The 17,145-nt window shown below is 45.2% G+C and overlaps 1 protein-coding gene across 3 annotated transcripts; it reads left to right on the forward strand.

Moving 5' to 3' along the window:
- The first annotated feature begins 5,828 nt into the window (after positions 1–5,828).
- Positions 5,829–16,231, forward strand: LOC121083855 (fibrinogen-like protein 1). 3 transcript variants are annotated; one of them, XM_040584656.1, is made up of 9 exons: positions 5,829–6,047; positions 6,333–6,392; positions 7,698–7,779; positions 9,116–9,326; positions 10,424–10,583; positions 12,133–12,230; positions 12,315–12,403; positions 13,800–13,990; positions 15,009–16,231. In XM_040584656.1, the coding sequence occupies exons 3-9, from the start codon at positions 7,708–7,710 to the stop codon at positions 15,196–15,198; spliced, it is 1,011 nt and encodes a 336-aa protein (XP_040440590.1). In that variant the 5' UTR covers positions 5,829–6,047; positions 6,333–6,392; positions 7,698–7,707; the 3' UTR covers positions 15,199–16,231. The 3 variants fall into 3 exon arrangements, with proteins under 3 accessions (XP_040440590.1, XP_040440591.1, XP_040440588.1); XM_040584657.1 differs by having other exon boundaries at positions 6,333–6,381; XM_040584654.1 differs by having other exon boundaries at positions 5,829–6,381.
- Positions 16,232–17,145: the final 914 nt, after the last annotated feature.

Here is a 17,145-nt window from a genome sequence, read left to right on the forward strand (position 1 = left end):
ACCGTATCAGAGAATAGTATAGAAACACAGAGGTCTGGTTTCCCCTGTCCTGGGCTCTGCAAGCACCAGACTGTAAAGGCGGTTTGGGTATTGAAGTGGACTTTTCACAGGACAACCTGTAATGACCAGTCAAAGGAGAGCTGGAGGCGGGAGGCTTCCAGTTTGGCATACAGGCTGAACGCCAGGGCCCTAAATGAACCAGCTTGCTAGAGGCTGCAGATGCACTTAGAAAGTAAAAACAGTTCTTCCCGTTTTTCATGAAACAGGTAGACAGTGGTAACACCATCACTGTTCCTTTCAGTGTTGCTAATCTTACAGCATTGGTGATGCTGTAGAAGATCTGCCAGCTCTCATGTGTCATCATGAGTTTCCTAGTGGTTGATCTATTTTCTTCAAAGCCTAACTTCTGGACTCAGATGACTAAAATAAAAAACCCCACCTTTTTTATTAATAAAATTAAATTTCTAGTTCTCAGCTGGTAGAGAAAAGCATATGAACAAGACCCCAGGTTGATAAGCCTAAAAATAAAAAGGAAGCACTGCAAATATTTTGCTGGTTAACTCATGATACTGACATTTTAAAGCCCCTCAGATCCAGTTCTGATCCCTTGACAATTATTCATCAGTGTAAAATAGAGGATTTGTCAACAAAATACAGAAAAGATTGAAATATTTTAGTAAATAATCCAGTCTCATACTGGCTAGAGAGCAGGATGAAGTATGCATATCTCAGAGGGGTGATGACATACTTTACATTCCAAAAATAACAGAGAGGGTAGTAAACAGAATCTCTTAACTTGAAAAATTTTAAAATTGGCACGTATGTCTCATTTACATCTGATACTTTTAAGAGAGATGGTCAAGAATGATTATATTTTTATTAAGTCTTAGGATAGCAGAAATATGGAGCGAAGTGGGGAAAAAATTGGTCCTCTGACAATATTAAAAGCAGGTAGATCATAAGACCTGATGATGATAGATCTGTCAGCTTGGCTTTGGTCCCAGATGAAATGAGAGCAGACCAAACAGAGGTTTCAACTAATAAAATATTAAAGAAGATTAGCAATGATGGTGATGATGATTATGGTGGTAATAATAATAATAATAATAATAATAATATGCAAGCTATTAATGCCAACATGGGATGAGGGAAAATAGTTCCTGTCAAGCAAATTTGTATTTCTAAAACAAGATGACAAGTTTTACTGTTAAAATAAAAGTATTTTTTTGCTTCTATAAGCAACTGTCTGGCTGGAAAATTACTTTGATTAGAGAGGTAAAAGAATATAAACTCAATCTGGTTCACATTGGCGAAAACCCAGCACACTTGTCTTAAAATAACTAAAAAGGGGACCATCCATAAGTAGTTCCTTTCCAGAGATGTTCTGCAGGGATTGGGTGTTGTCTTATGCTGTTTAATGTTGTGTTGTTTGGTTTTAAACCATGCACCGAATAAAATCTCGAATGATGAAGTTTGCAGCTGACACAGAGGTTGGAAAAGTGGTCGTAATTGAAGAACAGCTGCCTAGCACTGAGTAAATTGTAACATCTGTTAAGTTCAGATGAGTGAGCAACGTGCTTTTCCATACATCCACTGTCAATCTCAGAACAAAAGACTCACGATGGTGCTTTTCAGCCTTTGGTACCTGAAGGACCATGCAAAACCTTTAAAAAAAAAATCCTTGGTCTACTTATAATCCCACCAACTGTCACTGCAAGGCACCTTCCACCTGCATGGCATATATGTGTACATGTCAAAAAGCTTGCAAGCATTTCTTGACTTACTTCTCATGTTGCGAATCACAGTCATCCTCACTGTGGGGAGAAAGACCGTGGCAGGTCAGACTCGGAGAATCAGCGACTATTATGAAAACAGGTAACTAAAAAATCCTGGGGTAGCGGTAGGGAGTAGCCAGCCACAGGTGATTATGGCACGTGGCTCTGTGGCAAAAGGAATAACAAGATCCCTGGATCCACAAACATGGGTTGGAAATATTGCTTGAGCTCTTTACTTGGCTCCAGAGCTCTCAGGTCTCCAGTGCTGGTAACAACTCCAGAAGAAAGAGCCATGACATGAGTAAAAGGCTGTGAAGTGCACCTCATAACACCTGGGTTGAGTAGCTCAAAGCTGTCCATCTTCTGAAAGGAAAGATAAGGAGTGACTTGATTACAGTTAGTCAGGGCTGGATCTGGAAAAAGGTCTAGGTGTTCAAAAAGGGGTGTAAGCAGACTTAAAGCTTTGAAATTTAGATCTAGAAAGGTACTTGTTCAGCAGCTGCCCAACCTTAGAGGCAATTAAACTGCTTGGACATCTCTCTGCGAGGCTGCGGAGATCCCCCAGAACCCATAGTTCTGCTCCTGTGCTTGCCCTGGATTGTCCTGGCTATTTCTCTCTGCTGCTTGCCTCTGCCTGTGGAGGATGAGGATCCCAAATCTAGGCAGAGGAGTACTGCAGTCCCTGGAGCCCTCAACAAGCCCAGTGAGACCCCCTCCGCCACACACTGCCATACACCACCCACAGCTCTTCTCACCTTTATGTACGCGCTCTGCATTAAACAACCATGAATGAAATCACTGCAGGAGCAGAACTTATTCTTGTCCTTCCTCCTTCCTCATGCCAGCCAAGTGCCCGGCCCACTAGCGCTCTTCCATACACTTGTGCTCTGGTGCCCAGCCTTGCCTTGGACAAGCTCCACACAGCTCCTCACCCCATGAACCCCAGCACGCATGCCTGCAGCCAAAGTAGGGTTCCCAGCCAAGGGCAGACACACAGCTTCTCTGTACTTGGACCTAGCCTTAAGCAGAGAAAAAGACATTTGGCAGGAGAGTGCTCTTCCCCTTCGCAGAGTAAGGCATTATGAGATTAACAGCCTGCAGGATGACACTTGGCAAATTCAGAGTCAGAGCAAGAAACGATAATAATTAACGATGCAGGTAATTAAGCAGTGGAAAAGCATGCTAAGGTCTGTGGCTGGTTCTTCAGCCCTGGTTATTTTACAGCAAAATATCTTTTCTCAAAGAGATGCTCCCATTCAAATGGGAGTGAATTAGGTCAGGAGAGTTCCCTGACCTGAGGTAGGTAGAAGATCCCACAGATAATGCACATACTCCCTCTGGCTTTGTGACTAATTCCCTCTGGTACAGCTATTCCTCATGTATGTGGGACTGCTTGGACCTGTGCTTGCCCTCAGGAACTTATAAACTAATTACATTTGTTGTGTCAACCCATTAGATGGTTACAGGCTGCATGCAGACTCGTTAGTTAGGCTGTATTATGTTTTTGCTCTTTGAACGTTATCAAAACATTCAAGTCTAGCATGTTTAACGTCTGCTACCATTCTTTGTACACAGATTTCTGTGGTTCCTCCTTGCTAGCAAACCAAAGGTGCTAAATGCGCATATGCTGGTTTTGGTTATTTAGTAGATTGAAACTATGGTGGCTGATGTCATCCTGACCTTTTAAGTTTATCCTACTTTTGATGAAACCCTTTATTGTTAGATTAAAAAAAAAAGTTTCAGATCTCATACCATAATTTTATTTTAAAAAAATAGGCAGCCCATACTCCTCCAGAAGAGGTATAGTAGCTCACAAATCAAGAACCTGCAGGCCCCTGGTACCTCCACACTTTGCAGTGCCTGCAAAGGACCCAGGTCCGCAGTCTCTCCCGGTGAGCAGCATGTCCATTCGTAGAAGGTGGGATGTGACAGAGAAGTATAAAAGTAATGGCAAATGCATAAAGCACCTGGATTCAGTGCAAATGAGCTGTTTTTCTTGGAGCCAACTCCAGACTGCTCTGAATTTTCCTAGGGCACAGGTAGGCAGGCAGACTTGCTGGGAAAACCTCAGGTCTCTGCACCTCCTTCGGAGTCTGAAGCCGTCTGCCTCATTTCTTCCCTTCCCTCTTTAACAACAAACAAACCACGAGGAACTGGTCTTGGAAGAGTTTTGAGATGCCACCACTGTCTTCCAGCTGCAGTGATGTCCCACTGGGCACTGGGGGAGTGAATGTTCATCAGGTGTCATCTTCATGTCTTCATCCCAAGCCATTCTTTCTGGGAGAGTCCAGTGCCCTGCAACTGTAGGAGTATCAAGAGCTGCCCCACAGCCGCCCTCTTCATTCACATTTATCCAGCAGTTTGCATTCTTCTTGTGCTGGCTGTGTATTTAATGTGTGAATAATAGGCGTTTTATGACTGTTATTCAGCACCTACATACTTTTGCTGGAAGGAGGGTGGACGAGAGCAGGGCGGGGAGGTTTTTAGTTAAAGAAACTGCTATTATTTGTTGACAAGATCACCGAGTATCTTAAGAAGAGGGAATTTGATCTCCTTCCAAGTAACTAAAAAGAAATTTGCACTGCAGAATATGTGTGAAGCGTATGTATTCCAGGGTAAAAAAAGAAGACCATTTACAGTCACATTGCCTAGGGATTTCAACATCTGTGAGGAAACAACATCAGGGATCACACAGTGTCCACATTCTTTACGATGACTTGATTATTTTAGCTCTGGGCCAGTGGAGCAGTACATGAATGCACCCTCCTGCTAGACCCACCTCACGTGAACTCAGCCTCATGACAATCCCTCTCTTGTGCTTCAGGTATTCCTAAAACTTCATCTAGCCTGGGAAAATAAATTAATTGAGAAGCAGGTATGCAAGAAACATGTTCTAGCTGACTGACTTTTTCACATGCAGACTTTGGTGAGGCTAACACTGACAGAGTCCTAGAGACAGTGTGCGAGTGCCCCAGATGTCTTGCCCCTGAGAGGTGTTTGTTCCTGAAGGAGGGTGGGAGTTTGTGTCCTGCTCCTGCAAAGCTGCAGTCACATAACAGACATGTGAGTCCCGCGGAGACTGCAGCTCCACTGCCCCTTCCACCCAGGGACCAGCAGGACTTAGAGACGTGGGGCCCAATGCTCCTGGCCTTACAGCCCTGCAGATGGCTGTGAGGGCTGCTCACGCTGCCCGTACCGAGACTCCAACACTGCCACCATGGACCTGGGCCCGTCACCAATCCCATCTGGGACCTGGAGGTGCTCGCAGGCCGAGGAGGATGTTGGCCATCTAGGCAAGAGCACAAACTGGTGTGCAGCATCTCAAGCCCTGGCTGGCTGGCTCCAGCTGAGAAAGACATGCTGCTGTGGATGACGGTGCCGGGGGATGGTGTGCAGCCCCCTGTGCTCAGGTGTGTGGTACCCCAGCACCCTGCTGTTGGCTGTAGTCCCTGGCTGAAGTAGTGGGAGAAAGAGCTGAGTACCCACTAAGGAGGAGAGGAGACGTTTCACTCATTTCACAGCTGCCAAAACCAGCCTAAAACTAGGGGTAGAGAGCAAGTGAGAAGAAGAGCACTGTTTACGTAATCCTTTGGCAGTGAAATGGGTCAGTGTTCTTGTGGGAGAGGAAGAATGTAGTTTTTAAGAAACAAACAGCATCCCTGTAGTTGATAAAAGCTGGACTGTCCTGCTTTCCTGAAGGGTAACACAGAAGTTTACTGTGGTCTTATATGCCTTGTCTTTCGTCCTCACGGTTTCTCCTCTGAACACAGCACTCTGAAATGGAACATTCCTGCTGTTTTCTTTAGAATAATCTGTAATTCCTTGGCTATAATGCGAAGGGAGGCACCCATCAGTTTGTTTGGTTATTTTTTCTCTCTTCCACAAATGTCCTTGTTTATGTTAACTAGCAAATCTAATCAACCAGCTCAGAGGAGAGTTACACAACTGCAAACCTCCTGAGATTTCAGTGGAATAGCAAATCTTGCTTAATACCGCCCCTGCCCCCCCCGCCCCCACCCCCATTCTTTTCTCACTTCAGATTTGCAGCTCCTTTGGTGTTACAGCTGTGCTGTGCCTTTACATATAAACCAGATTAAACAGCAAAGGGAATGCTGAATGGAAAAGCTGTGTTATTTCCACCTTGCAGGACTTACTGAAATAAGCCTGGCTGTATTAAACATGAGATGAAACTCCCACAGGGAGCATTAGTCTGAGTGATTCATGTAAATGCTTAAAGAAGTCAGTCTTGTTCGAGCTTCCTAGTCAAATAAGGTGGGTAATGGTACGCAACCAGCAGAGCCCCTCTGCTTTGGAGAGCACTGCTGACAGAGATCTGTTGTTTATTCTTACTGGGAAGCAAGAGGATGAGTATTGGGTACCAACAGATACCCCGAGTTATGGGTAACTTTCACACGAGGAGCTGTGAGCGTCTTCTGTGGAGCTGTCTAGTGCTGTGAAACGTTCTTCGTCTGCACCCTTGATGTGAGCCATCTGGAGGGGAAAAATCTCATCAACCTCTAGAAATGCAGCCAGGTTTATGATCACTTTCTTTTGCAGTTGACTTTTTAAGGGAGATAATCTCATCGGGAGGAGGTCTGAAGGAAAGGTGAGTTACAGGTATGTGCATTTCATGTGTGTTGATTAAGGCATAGATGAAGTTGCTTGCTTTCCCTCCCGTCTGCACTGTCTGGTTGTCAGGAGCTGTGGCTCAAACCCATCCTTCCTGCTAACTTTTTGACTCCACCACATGCACCGCATAGGGCCTGATTCTGACCTCGGCACCAGTGCTGCAGCCCCAGCATGGCTGTGGGGCGGTGTGGGTGAACAGCACCAGCAGTCACAGATAGGGGAGTCCCCTGCTGCAACACTGAACTCCTCTCTATGAGCTGAAAGAATGCTGTGTGCTGGGGCACCCACCTGCACGACACCTTTTATGGGTGACTTCCATGGGGCACTTCTCTTGGCTTGCTTTGGGCACTACCTGCCTGGCTTGGGGGATGGCTCCCCTGCCACAGCAGCTTCGCTGGCTCTGGAAGCAGCCCCAGCATCAGCTGCTGCAGGGATGCTAATAGAGCTCTAGCTGAAACAAAGCTTGTTGCTCAGAGTGGAAAGCTGGGTAGCCAAGTTTCTGCAGCACTTCCAGATGTGAAGCGGGGGAGCCGATTTTAGCTGATTTTTCAGATTTTTTTAAATTCTGATTTCTTTGATGTATTTTTTCTAAAGCACCGTGCAACCACACTGCAAACAATTTGTACTGTTCACTCACGTTCAGCTGCGTGTTCCCAGTGTCATTTGCTTAGCACTTTTTCTAGCCAAGGCTCTCCAACTGAAGCCATCTGTGTGCTCAGGCAGGTCAGCAGCAGAGATCTCTTCCACCGAAATCCAAGCAAAAACTATCCCATGCCCACTCAGTCCCATGTGTGACTTCTGATGTCGGCCTCTAAGGTAATCCCATCCTGACAGACTGCTCCATGGACTGGGGGGGGGGCAATGCCTACAGTCACTCAAGAGGCAAATTTCCTCTTAGCTTTGTGGAGTTTGCACTGAGCAAGGACTGTGTGGTTTTGGCCAACCAGTTTGGCAAGGAGTGCTCCAAGGAGGTGTAATTGCTGAGTAACTTCCCATCTGCGTGGGCACTCAGGAGAAGGGGCAGAGGCTGCCGGGGAGTTACGCTAGGTATTTATTTCTCCAGGGAAGCAGGAGCTTGGACCTAAACCTCAATATCCCTCTCAGCACACTGCACTGGTGCTTCAGCTTCCCCCTAACATGCATCTTTTACCTGTTTTTTTCCTTCCTGTAGTTTCAAGCAACCTCCTTAAATCCTGCAACATTTTTCTGGGGAATTAAACATGGTTTGTGGGGACTAAGTTGTGAGAGGAACTAAAGAAACCTCCAGTGCATCCTGTCAATACTTCTTTTCAGGTCAAAAGAAATGAGTGTGATGATGCGCTTGCTGCTGCTGCTCCTTCTGGTCAGCTTCGGCTCACCTGCACCCAGGTTTTCAGTGCGTATCTTTTACTGGTGTCTGTACAACCTCTCAATGGTTTATGATTCCCAGCCATGTAGAGACAGGTGCATCCACAGAAGAGAGATGGAGACCTGCAAGAGCAGAGCAAAAAGGCATCTGCCTGCAGCTAAAGGAAGGTCACTCTTGTCCTGATAATAGAATAGTTTGCACACAAGGGGCTGTGCAGCTCTCTGGGTGACTAGACTGATATTGCCAAGAGTTATGAACAACAATAACAAAAGCCCTTTAAAAAAAGAAAGTAATTTTATGGCCAGTGAAGAATTATTCTACTCCTTCCCTCAGGGAAAACTGCCTTCATTTATTCAATGTGATTTAAAAAGCAGTAAGGGGAAGATGAGGTAGGCATGATCTGAGGCAACCTGTACTCTTCTGATGAGTAAATTTCTCTTGGGACATCCCAACAAGGTACAGAACTTGGCAAGGAGAGTCCAGTGAGATAAGGGCTGTCTGCAGCAGGTCCCTGTGTGCCTCCAGCCTGGAAATGCTCCTCTGTGGAGGAAAACCAACAGGCCTAGGAGAAGGAAGAGGCAGCTGGATGGCCATGTTTGATCACACTCAGCAGTCTGCTGTCATGGGCAACTGCTTGTTTTGCTTGTACCTAGTACCGGTTCTGACCTGGTATCACTCAAGCCAGCTTGCTCAGAGTTAAAATAGCTAATTATTCTTATTGCACAGGTTTCCTTGGTTGTCTTGGAAGAGATTTTGCTCTGTTTTGTTGTGTTTTTAATGGAATAACACCAGCTGCACACTAGACTGCAGCTGAAAATGTTTATCCCAGCCAGTGTGTGTCAGATTCTTGGTTATGGTAACGTAGCTTTGAAGTTATACCACTGTAGGCTCACTGCTTTCAGCTCATTTGTGTCAAATATCAGCCTTTTATCTTCCAGTTTTACATAAAGATGATTCTGGAACCTTGCTGGTTTGGCCTGGCTGCAGTGCAAGAACTGAGTTTCCCCCCTCTTATTACCCTGAGCATTTTCACAACTTCCAAACACTCCCCTTGAGTTCATTAAATGGGAGTCAAAATGAATGACTTTTTGTCCAGAGCAATTTTCTACATATCTGACCATATTCTGGGATGCTCTGAGCAGTGGCAAGATCATTGCAGAAAACTCTTTTCCACTGGGTTCAACTCAACAGCCCACGACAGCATGGTTTGTGTATCTTAGGAAGGAACCACCACGGAATGGTCTTGATCTGCAGAGGCAGTGGGACATGTTAGGGTCAAGAGGAGGCAGATACTCCTTCTCTCTGCCTCTCTGTTTTCACCAGTGACTTAAGTGTGGGGATTTTTGTTTTATTTTCTCCACAGGAAAAAGATATCTGCCTCCTAGACAATAATAAATTAAGACAAAGGTTAAACCAGCTTCAAGACTTGCTTTACTTATATGAACTGCAACTGAAGGACATCCTGGAGAACACTTACCACAGAACAAAAAGCGGGCTGTTCTCAGGCAACAGGAGCGTGCAGCATGAGATGCTCTTACCCACGACCAGTGGAAATTTGATAGTCTATGACCAAGGTACAGTTTGCAGTGGTGTGTGTGGAAATTTCAGCTTGCCATAATGTTTGTTTCTCCCTGCAGTGTCCCATGTGTCATATTTTATTTCTGCTTAAAGTTATAGAATGTGTAAAGGTGGATTGTGTTTTTAAATGCAGTCAGATACATGAGAAGGAGGGGGGCAGACTGGCTGCCCTGGTACCAGCAGACATCCCCCAGAGCCAGTCAGCTGGGCCAGCTTTAGGCAGCTACTGCCCAGGTACAACACAGACACCTGCAGATGAGCTTCTCACCTGGGACTCTGGTGCACAGAGGAACAGGCACCTCTCAGATGTTTTCCATCAGGCCTACTTTAGACATCTCCTTTAGGAAGAGATGGGTCTTGCTCTGGAAAAGCTCATTTTCCCCGAGTGACTTATGGGAGCCCAGAGTGCCTGGCTCAGCTGTGGGCACTGAAACCTGTTTTGAAGAGCGCAGCCTCCTTGCTCCTCAGCTACTCCACCACCTCTGCAGCACAGCAGTGGGCATGCATACCCTCTTCCCTGGTGTCAGTTTGAGAACATGGTCATAACTGGAATCGTGGCCTGTGGCCAAGATTTTACCCTTCCTGGGCATTGCATTGAAAGTGTGAGGCATTCTCCTGATACAGCCCTGATGGAGCTGGTCACAGGAGCTTAGCCCCTTCCAGTAGAGATTTCAGGCCCCAATCCCACCTGAAGTACAGCTGAGATTACCTTCCAGGCGGAAATCAGTTTCCCTGCAACTGATCTTGCTGACAGAGCCGGTCCCTGTCCAGCGCTGCTCCCACGCTATGGCCCCAGCCTAAGCTGCAGCCACCCCGTATCTCACCAAAGATTTGGGAGCGACTCCCTCAGAGGGCATGGCTGTAAAGGCTCTCAAGCTTTGCTACCCTATGTCAAGCCCAGCAGTTGGCAAACCAGCGTTGCTACTACCTTACTGAGCCATTGGCTTTGGCTTTGCAGGGCTTGCAGAGCCATCCGCAGGCTGGCCAAGTGTCCTTGTCCCATACAGCCCCTCAGTGATGCCTTCCCTTGGCTGCACGTACCCCTTTGCTTTCCCCCCTCCCCATATAACAAACCCATACCGTTCTGCCCTAGATTGCTCCGCAGTGTATAATCGTCAGAAGGCCAAAAACGGCTACTACCGGATAAGGCCCAGAGCAGACCGAGAGCCTTTCCTGGCATACTGTGACATGTCTGATGGGGGGGGGTGGACCGTCATTCAGCGGCGGAGTAACGGCAAGGAGAATTTCAACAGGTGGGTGCATTGTGGTTGCATCAACAGGGCTTGCAGCCAGGTCTCCAGCTCCCAGCCCCGGTCCCACTGCCTGGCAAAACCCTGCGTTTGAGAAGCAGGGTATGCTACGCTATACTTTAGCAATGATAATTCTGCATTAGGACAACCTGGTGCTACAGATTTGTAGCAGGAGGCCATTTTCAAAATGGACCTACAAAGCCTTTTCCATGGCTTCTCTGCATTTGAGTAAGTGTGTATGTGTGTACATACTTGTTTTATCATTATTGGAGATAGCCGAAGGCTCCGAATTGGCAGGTATCTGCTGTCAGCTCATAGACTGAGATCTGTTGAACCTATTACCTGTTCTCGTATCAGGAATTATCAGGAATTCCATTCAGCATGGTGTAACATTTATTCATCAACATAATTCAAAAAGATGTCAAACCACTGGTCCAGATTGTCCTTTCTCTGTGCAAAATCCCAGAGAGGTGACTTTCACTTGGAGACTTCCAGGAGGAGAGACGCTCTGGTAGCACAGTAAAGAAGGAACATCCCCATGCAGATCACAGCACACACAATTTCGGGGCATGTCCAGTGCTTCCTACAGTGAGTGCAGTCCATTGCAAAGCTACCTCAACTGACTCTCAGGCTTGCTCAGAGAGTGGTAGCTATCTAGCCATGGTAGTTCAGGTCTCAGCATCAGTGAACGAAAAACATACTGAAGAGGAGCATTGACTAGTGTGTACATTAATATCCCTAATAACATGAGGGAGGGAATAAACACGGGATTACTAAAACTGGAAATGATGGTACACAGGTTGTATAGGTAGTATAGAAGTATCAAAGATAATACATAAATAACAGAGCAGATTTTAAGAGAATGAAATTATGAGAAGAATGTAACAGCAGGAGATTTCTCTCAGGAAGATGAAGCCAGAGAATGGTGATGAAAAGTGAGTATGTATCTTTGAAGGACAAGTTGCCACATTGAAACAGTAATCCTGGAAAAAAAACAGAGGTGAGAGTCAATGAATAAAAAATACATGTAAATGGAACAGGAGCTCAAAACAAACACAGATATTTTCCTTTAAACTTCCTCTGCAAGCTTTTACTTGCAGCTTCTATGCAATTTCTGATTCTTCACCATACCACATCATACATTTTAGATTGCCACGTATTTTAGACTGCAATATTTGTTCCCAGCCAGGAGTGCATTTGAATTATGACTTGCTGAAGAACAGTATCAGATGCTTTGCTGAAGACCAATATGACAGCTGCTGCTTTCCCTTTCCATCTAACTGACACCCTCAACCTGTGAGCACTGCATCTGGCAGTTGGAAGGTTTGATCCCAGTATATGTGTGTGCACAGGTTTAGCAGGAGAAGCAGCTGTGAGCTGTATTTACTTCTAAGGTGGAGTGACAAATCTCAGCTCAGCTTGCTATGGATCAGGTACTTTTAGAAAACAATGCCTAGAGATACAGATGAAGTTTTACTTGTTACCATAGCCAAGTGTCACAAACTGTCTAATTCCCTCATGCGCTGAAATTGGTATTTGTATCTCACTGCAGGAAATGGGATGATTACAAACTGGGATTTGGGAAATTCCAGGGCAAGAATGATGAATACTGGCTGGGCAATGACCACATCCATGACCTGCTCGCTAGAGGTGCAAGTATTTTCCCTCCACAGATTTCTTTCCAATTTGCGTGAGATAGTTCATCCGTCTAACAGGACACCACTTTGTGTTTAGGAGAGTGCTCATTAAAGATTGACCTGATGGACTGGCAAGGGGAAAGACGTTATGCAGTTTATGAAAATTTCCAGCTTGCAAATGAGCAGGTAAGAAATTGAGAGAGTGGTGATCTGCTTGGTTTGTCTGTGAGGTTGGGGCATCTGCATATGCAGCATCAGACTTCAGTATCAGGGTTGTAATTACAGCGCTGCAAAACTTACCTGCTCTGGTTCCCTGGGATTTCAGGTTTGGCTGTTTGACAAACAGCCCTGGGAGCAGGGACCTAAGCCTGGGACTGCTTCCTCACAACCACTGAGTGCCCAAGCCAGCAGGTCACCTCTGTGTGTGCTCTTTTGCTAACCCAGCTGCTGCACGGAGGGCAGCTCTCCGCCACAGGGCGCAGGGATTCCCACATGCATTTGCCTCCAGCCCCATGGTCTTCTGTGAGGTAAGAGACAAGGGTTTGAACCTCTGCAATGAAACTGAACCCTGTTTTCCTGCTTCCTAGGAGAGTGTTTCAGGCTGTCACATAAAAGGCAATTGCCAGAACAAACTCTACTTTGTTTTAAAAGAAAGCAGTGAACTCTAATCCAAGCTTTGGAAGAGCAGTTAGAAGTTCCTATCTTGAAGAAAGGCACCTGTACTACTACTCTTGGTGCTACGGACACAGAAGACCCAAAGACAGACACATCCCTGTATTTTCATGTTTGCTTCTAGCTTTAGACGGTGTCATGCTCAGTATTAGTGCTGTTCTTTGCAGGCTTACCTGTCTGAACACACCATGCCTAAGTGGCCCAAATACCCAGGGACATGAGTTCCATTGCATGGACCAGTCCTAGTTCCAACTCCATGACCACTCCAGAAATGTATGCATTACATTCAGTTTGCCATTAGTTTTCTTATGAAAAGTTTGAACAGCTTCATTTTAATACGTTACTGCTATTTTTCATAAACAAAAGTGGAATATGATGACAGGAAAAAGCCCACACCACAAAAGTAACTATCCATCTTACATCAAACATCTCTTAGATCTGTTAGCCGTGCACAATGGAACTATTCTTCCAAGTATTCCTACCAGGACTAGACCATTTAGCTAGAAATCAGATGGCTTCTAGTTCCTGGAAGAGCAAAATTCCTAAGAAGTTATTCTAGCTGAACAACTGACCAGTTTATGAAGGCAACTACTTGGCACAGTTTTCTGCGAAGTTGTTCTTGATGAGCTAGGAAGAGCCTTCCAGCTTGTTGTATAGTGCATCAAATGTTTATTGAGAGACAACAAAGCCTGAAGCCTGTTGTAGCAGCAGCTACTAGCAATCCCTTCTGGAAGTTTAAATCCTGCATTGATCTACACTAGGATCATTAAAGCACGGGGCCAAAACTCACCCTTGACTTCAACAGTCTTGCCTTTGACAGTGGATACAATGGCCAGAGAAAAGCTGATCTCTAAAGTGGGAGGAAGGGCAGAAAGAGCTGATAACAAAGACGTTTCACATGTTCTTGCAGGACAATTACAGGTTATGGTTTGGCACCTACTCTGGTAACGCTGGCGACGCTCTGTCTGGTGGGAGCAATTTTGAAGATCAGTGGTCAGCCTCTCACAGAGGGATGCAGTTCACCACATCTGACAAGGACCACGATCGATTCCTGGCAGGCAACTGTGCATCAGAGAACAAGGGCGGTTGGTGGTTTAACAGGTATGGAAAACAGTTGATTCCTCTTGGATGCATAGGGTGTGGGTGGCTGTACAGCCGAGAGCACTTGCCTGCCTTACAGCAGCTGGAGGTTGCTGTGTGCATTTGCCACCTCACACAGTCAAATCGAAGATGTTCAGACCTACAGATCCTCAAAGGAAAGAAATCTCCTTCTTTCACTATGAAGCAAAGCAGGTCAGTTGCATTCATTTTAAGAAAATGGGTCATAATAAATGCACAGGAGGGAATGACCTGGAAGGAAAAGAGCTCAAATAAAATTCCTTTAAGTGCTTTGGGTTATATCCCAGGAAAGAAAACAATGGTAGCCACTGCAAGGTGAAGTGTGTATGAAGGACATTTCTCTGTTGTGGAGCATGTCTAGGGGGTGAGTTACCCCATGTTAGTCCTGATGGTATGTTTGCTAGTTGGGCATACCTCACACATCAACAGATAGGGGCTCAGGTTCACCAGCCCTGGACACACCGCTCTCAGGTTTTTTCAGCTTTAGTGCAGAATGAGCCCCTTCTTTGACCAGGCCCTCATCACATACAAACTGAAATCACTAGAGCTACAAGAATGTACATCAATAGTGGGATTTACCTTGATTAAAAGACATCTGCATTTTTAGGTGCCAATATGTAGCCGCCTACACTTGAGCTGCAGCCTACTAAGTGGCACTACACCGCTCTGTTTAGGCAACTGAACTGAGTCCCTAGTTAATACACTTGGAGGAGTCAACAGGTTGAATTATCTGACCAGCATAGGTGTCTACGTTAGGATGACCCACATACTTCTCTGGGTTCCACTAAATGCATTAACCAGATTCCCACAGGCTAATGCAGGACTTTAGATAACCAGTTCAGTACAGACAGATACATCTAGGTGTCTGAATTTGTCAGTGAATCCCGCCCTGGTATTTCTAAATGTATGATGTGTGAAAACTGTACTTCACTGTAATGATGCAATATCTTCCCACACTAAACCTAATTTCCCTTTTTTCCCTTTTCTACATTGTTACAAGGTGCCACGCCGTAAACCTCAATGGAAGATACTACAGAACAGGGAAGTACAATGGATCCCATGACAATGGCGTGGTTTGGTCTACATGGCATGGGATGTGGTACTCGCTAAAATACTCGGCCATGAAAATCAGGGCTCCGTTCTTTGTTGACAGCGAGAGCGGAGATGGTGAGAACGGTCAGGGCAGCTGAAACCTGCTGCTTTGGAAAGAAAAAAGTACAGGCTGAAAAGAATTGTGTAAATTAATAGCCAGCCCTCTGCTGCTGCCAATTGACAAACCTGCACTGTGATAACTGGAGTTGCACCTGTTTGTATGAGCTGAAGCTAATGCTGCAAGTTATTTGAGCACAGCCAGCCAACAATTTAATGGAAAACATATGGATCTTAGTCATGGAAGAGTCACAGTTTTCTTTTTCAGTGATTTTCAGGACTTCATTGCTAAGTGTTTTGGAAAAGCATTCTGGACCTTGAATGATCAAGAATGTTCTTTTAGCTATTTGTACTCTTCAAGATCTTTCTCATCTTGATTTTAACTGTCCGCAGCTCAGTTACCAGAACTTAAGAACAGAAACAGCAAGTTGATGGGGAATTGGAATTAATCTGGTGTGTCTTCGCTAGTGCTTTGATCTGAATCAGAGTTTTTCTAAGCAACTCTCCCTATGGTTCCCAATTGCCACACTTCAGTTGCAAAATGCTTCTGGAGTGTGTGAAACCGAACCAGTGGATGGACATGCTCCAGTTGCTAACGTGCATCCAGGCTAAGGCTATGTCAGAGTAAACCCCCACAACGTGGACAGTGTGGACACTGGGTTTCCTTGCCAACAGCTTCCTACTGCAGATACGCTTCTATAGCACACCGTGATACATTAAAGCAGACAGAGACAGCGCTGCCAACCAGGCTTAAGCCCCAGGTGAAAATTAGGCAGATTTTACTACATTTAAGACAAGCACAAATATTCTTAGGAGTTCATATAATGCAGTCATGATTCATTTGTACATTCTCGTGGAGTGAGGGGAATCAGTAAGTGGAAAGTGGTTGAACTGTAAGGCACACTGACTTCATTGTCTCATTGGAGTGAAAGAAAGAGCAACACAAATGACTGACAGAAGTGGAATACTGAAAATTTATTTTCCACAAGTTTTTAATAACAACTATTAAAAATGAACAGTAATATTAGCTTGATGTAAATCATTTAACTACCATGTTGCAGAATGAGCCTTTTTTTTAAAAAAATAATAATTACAATCATGTATTAAACTGGTAGTTATTTTCCATTTACTTGCTTTCAGATCCATACATATTGTAATTTGTATTATATATCCATAAAGGGTGAAATAAAACCATCTGAGTAGGATTTAACGCTTTGTATCTGGTTTTCAACAGTACAAACTTGAACAGAAATTTGGATGAAAATCTTGGTAAAGCTCATAATGTGAGAAATGCATTCTTTTGGCATTGACTCTAGTGCTTTTGCACCCGCTGTTCTGGATAGTTGAGAGGGTCTGCAAGGTAAGTTTAATTTCCATGGCTCAAGCTGTCCTGGACAAATGCAGAGACATGTGAAGGTTCAGTGTGAAACTTGGTTTGGTTCCTCTGCTTTGTCAGGAGGTAAACCCTGCTGCTCTCACTTCTTCCTAAACATCCCAGCGACTGCAAAGGTGAACACTGGAGCACAATGGGCCAGCGCTCCAGGGAACCATGCTCCTGAAGCCTGTGCCCTGGCAAGGCTGCACTGCTGCTCTCTTCCCAAGCATTGGCATGTACCCACATGGAACGAAACTTGCACTATGCCCGTGAAATGAGGTTGCCCTTGTGAAGAAACCACTGCGAACAGCCAGCACTTACTATTTCCTTTCTGATCCCTAATTCTCTATTTTGCTATGGTAAAATCTTAGTGCCGGGTTGTAACTGAATGTTGGGAACGTAAGGAATCACTTTGCACATGTTGTAACGGTGGGGCCACAGATGCAGTGCTGAGGGCAGTAAGGACAACTTTTGTCTAGGCAGAAGACACAAGAGAAACACGAGTGAAATAAGTTAATGCCTTCTGGCAGATGATGCTCAATCCCATTCTTCAGTAGAGGGCTAGGGAAGCAAGATAAAGATTACAGACTGGTGATGCTTGACTCTGTATGCT

Source organism: Falco naumanni, chromosome 2 (assembly GCF_017639655.2).
Source record: "Falco naumanni isolate bFalNau1 chromosome 2, bFalNau1.pat, whole genome shotgun sequence".
NCBI classification, from domain to species: domain Eukaryota; kingdom Metazoa; phylum Chordata; class Aves; order Falconiformes; family Falconidae; genus Falco; species Falco naumanni.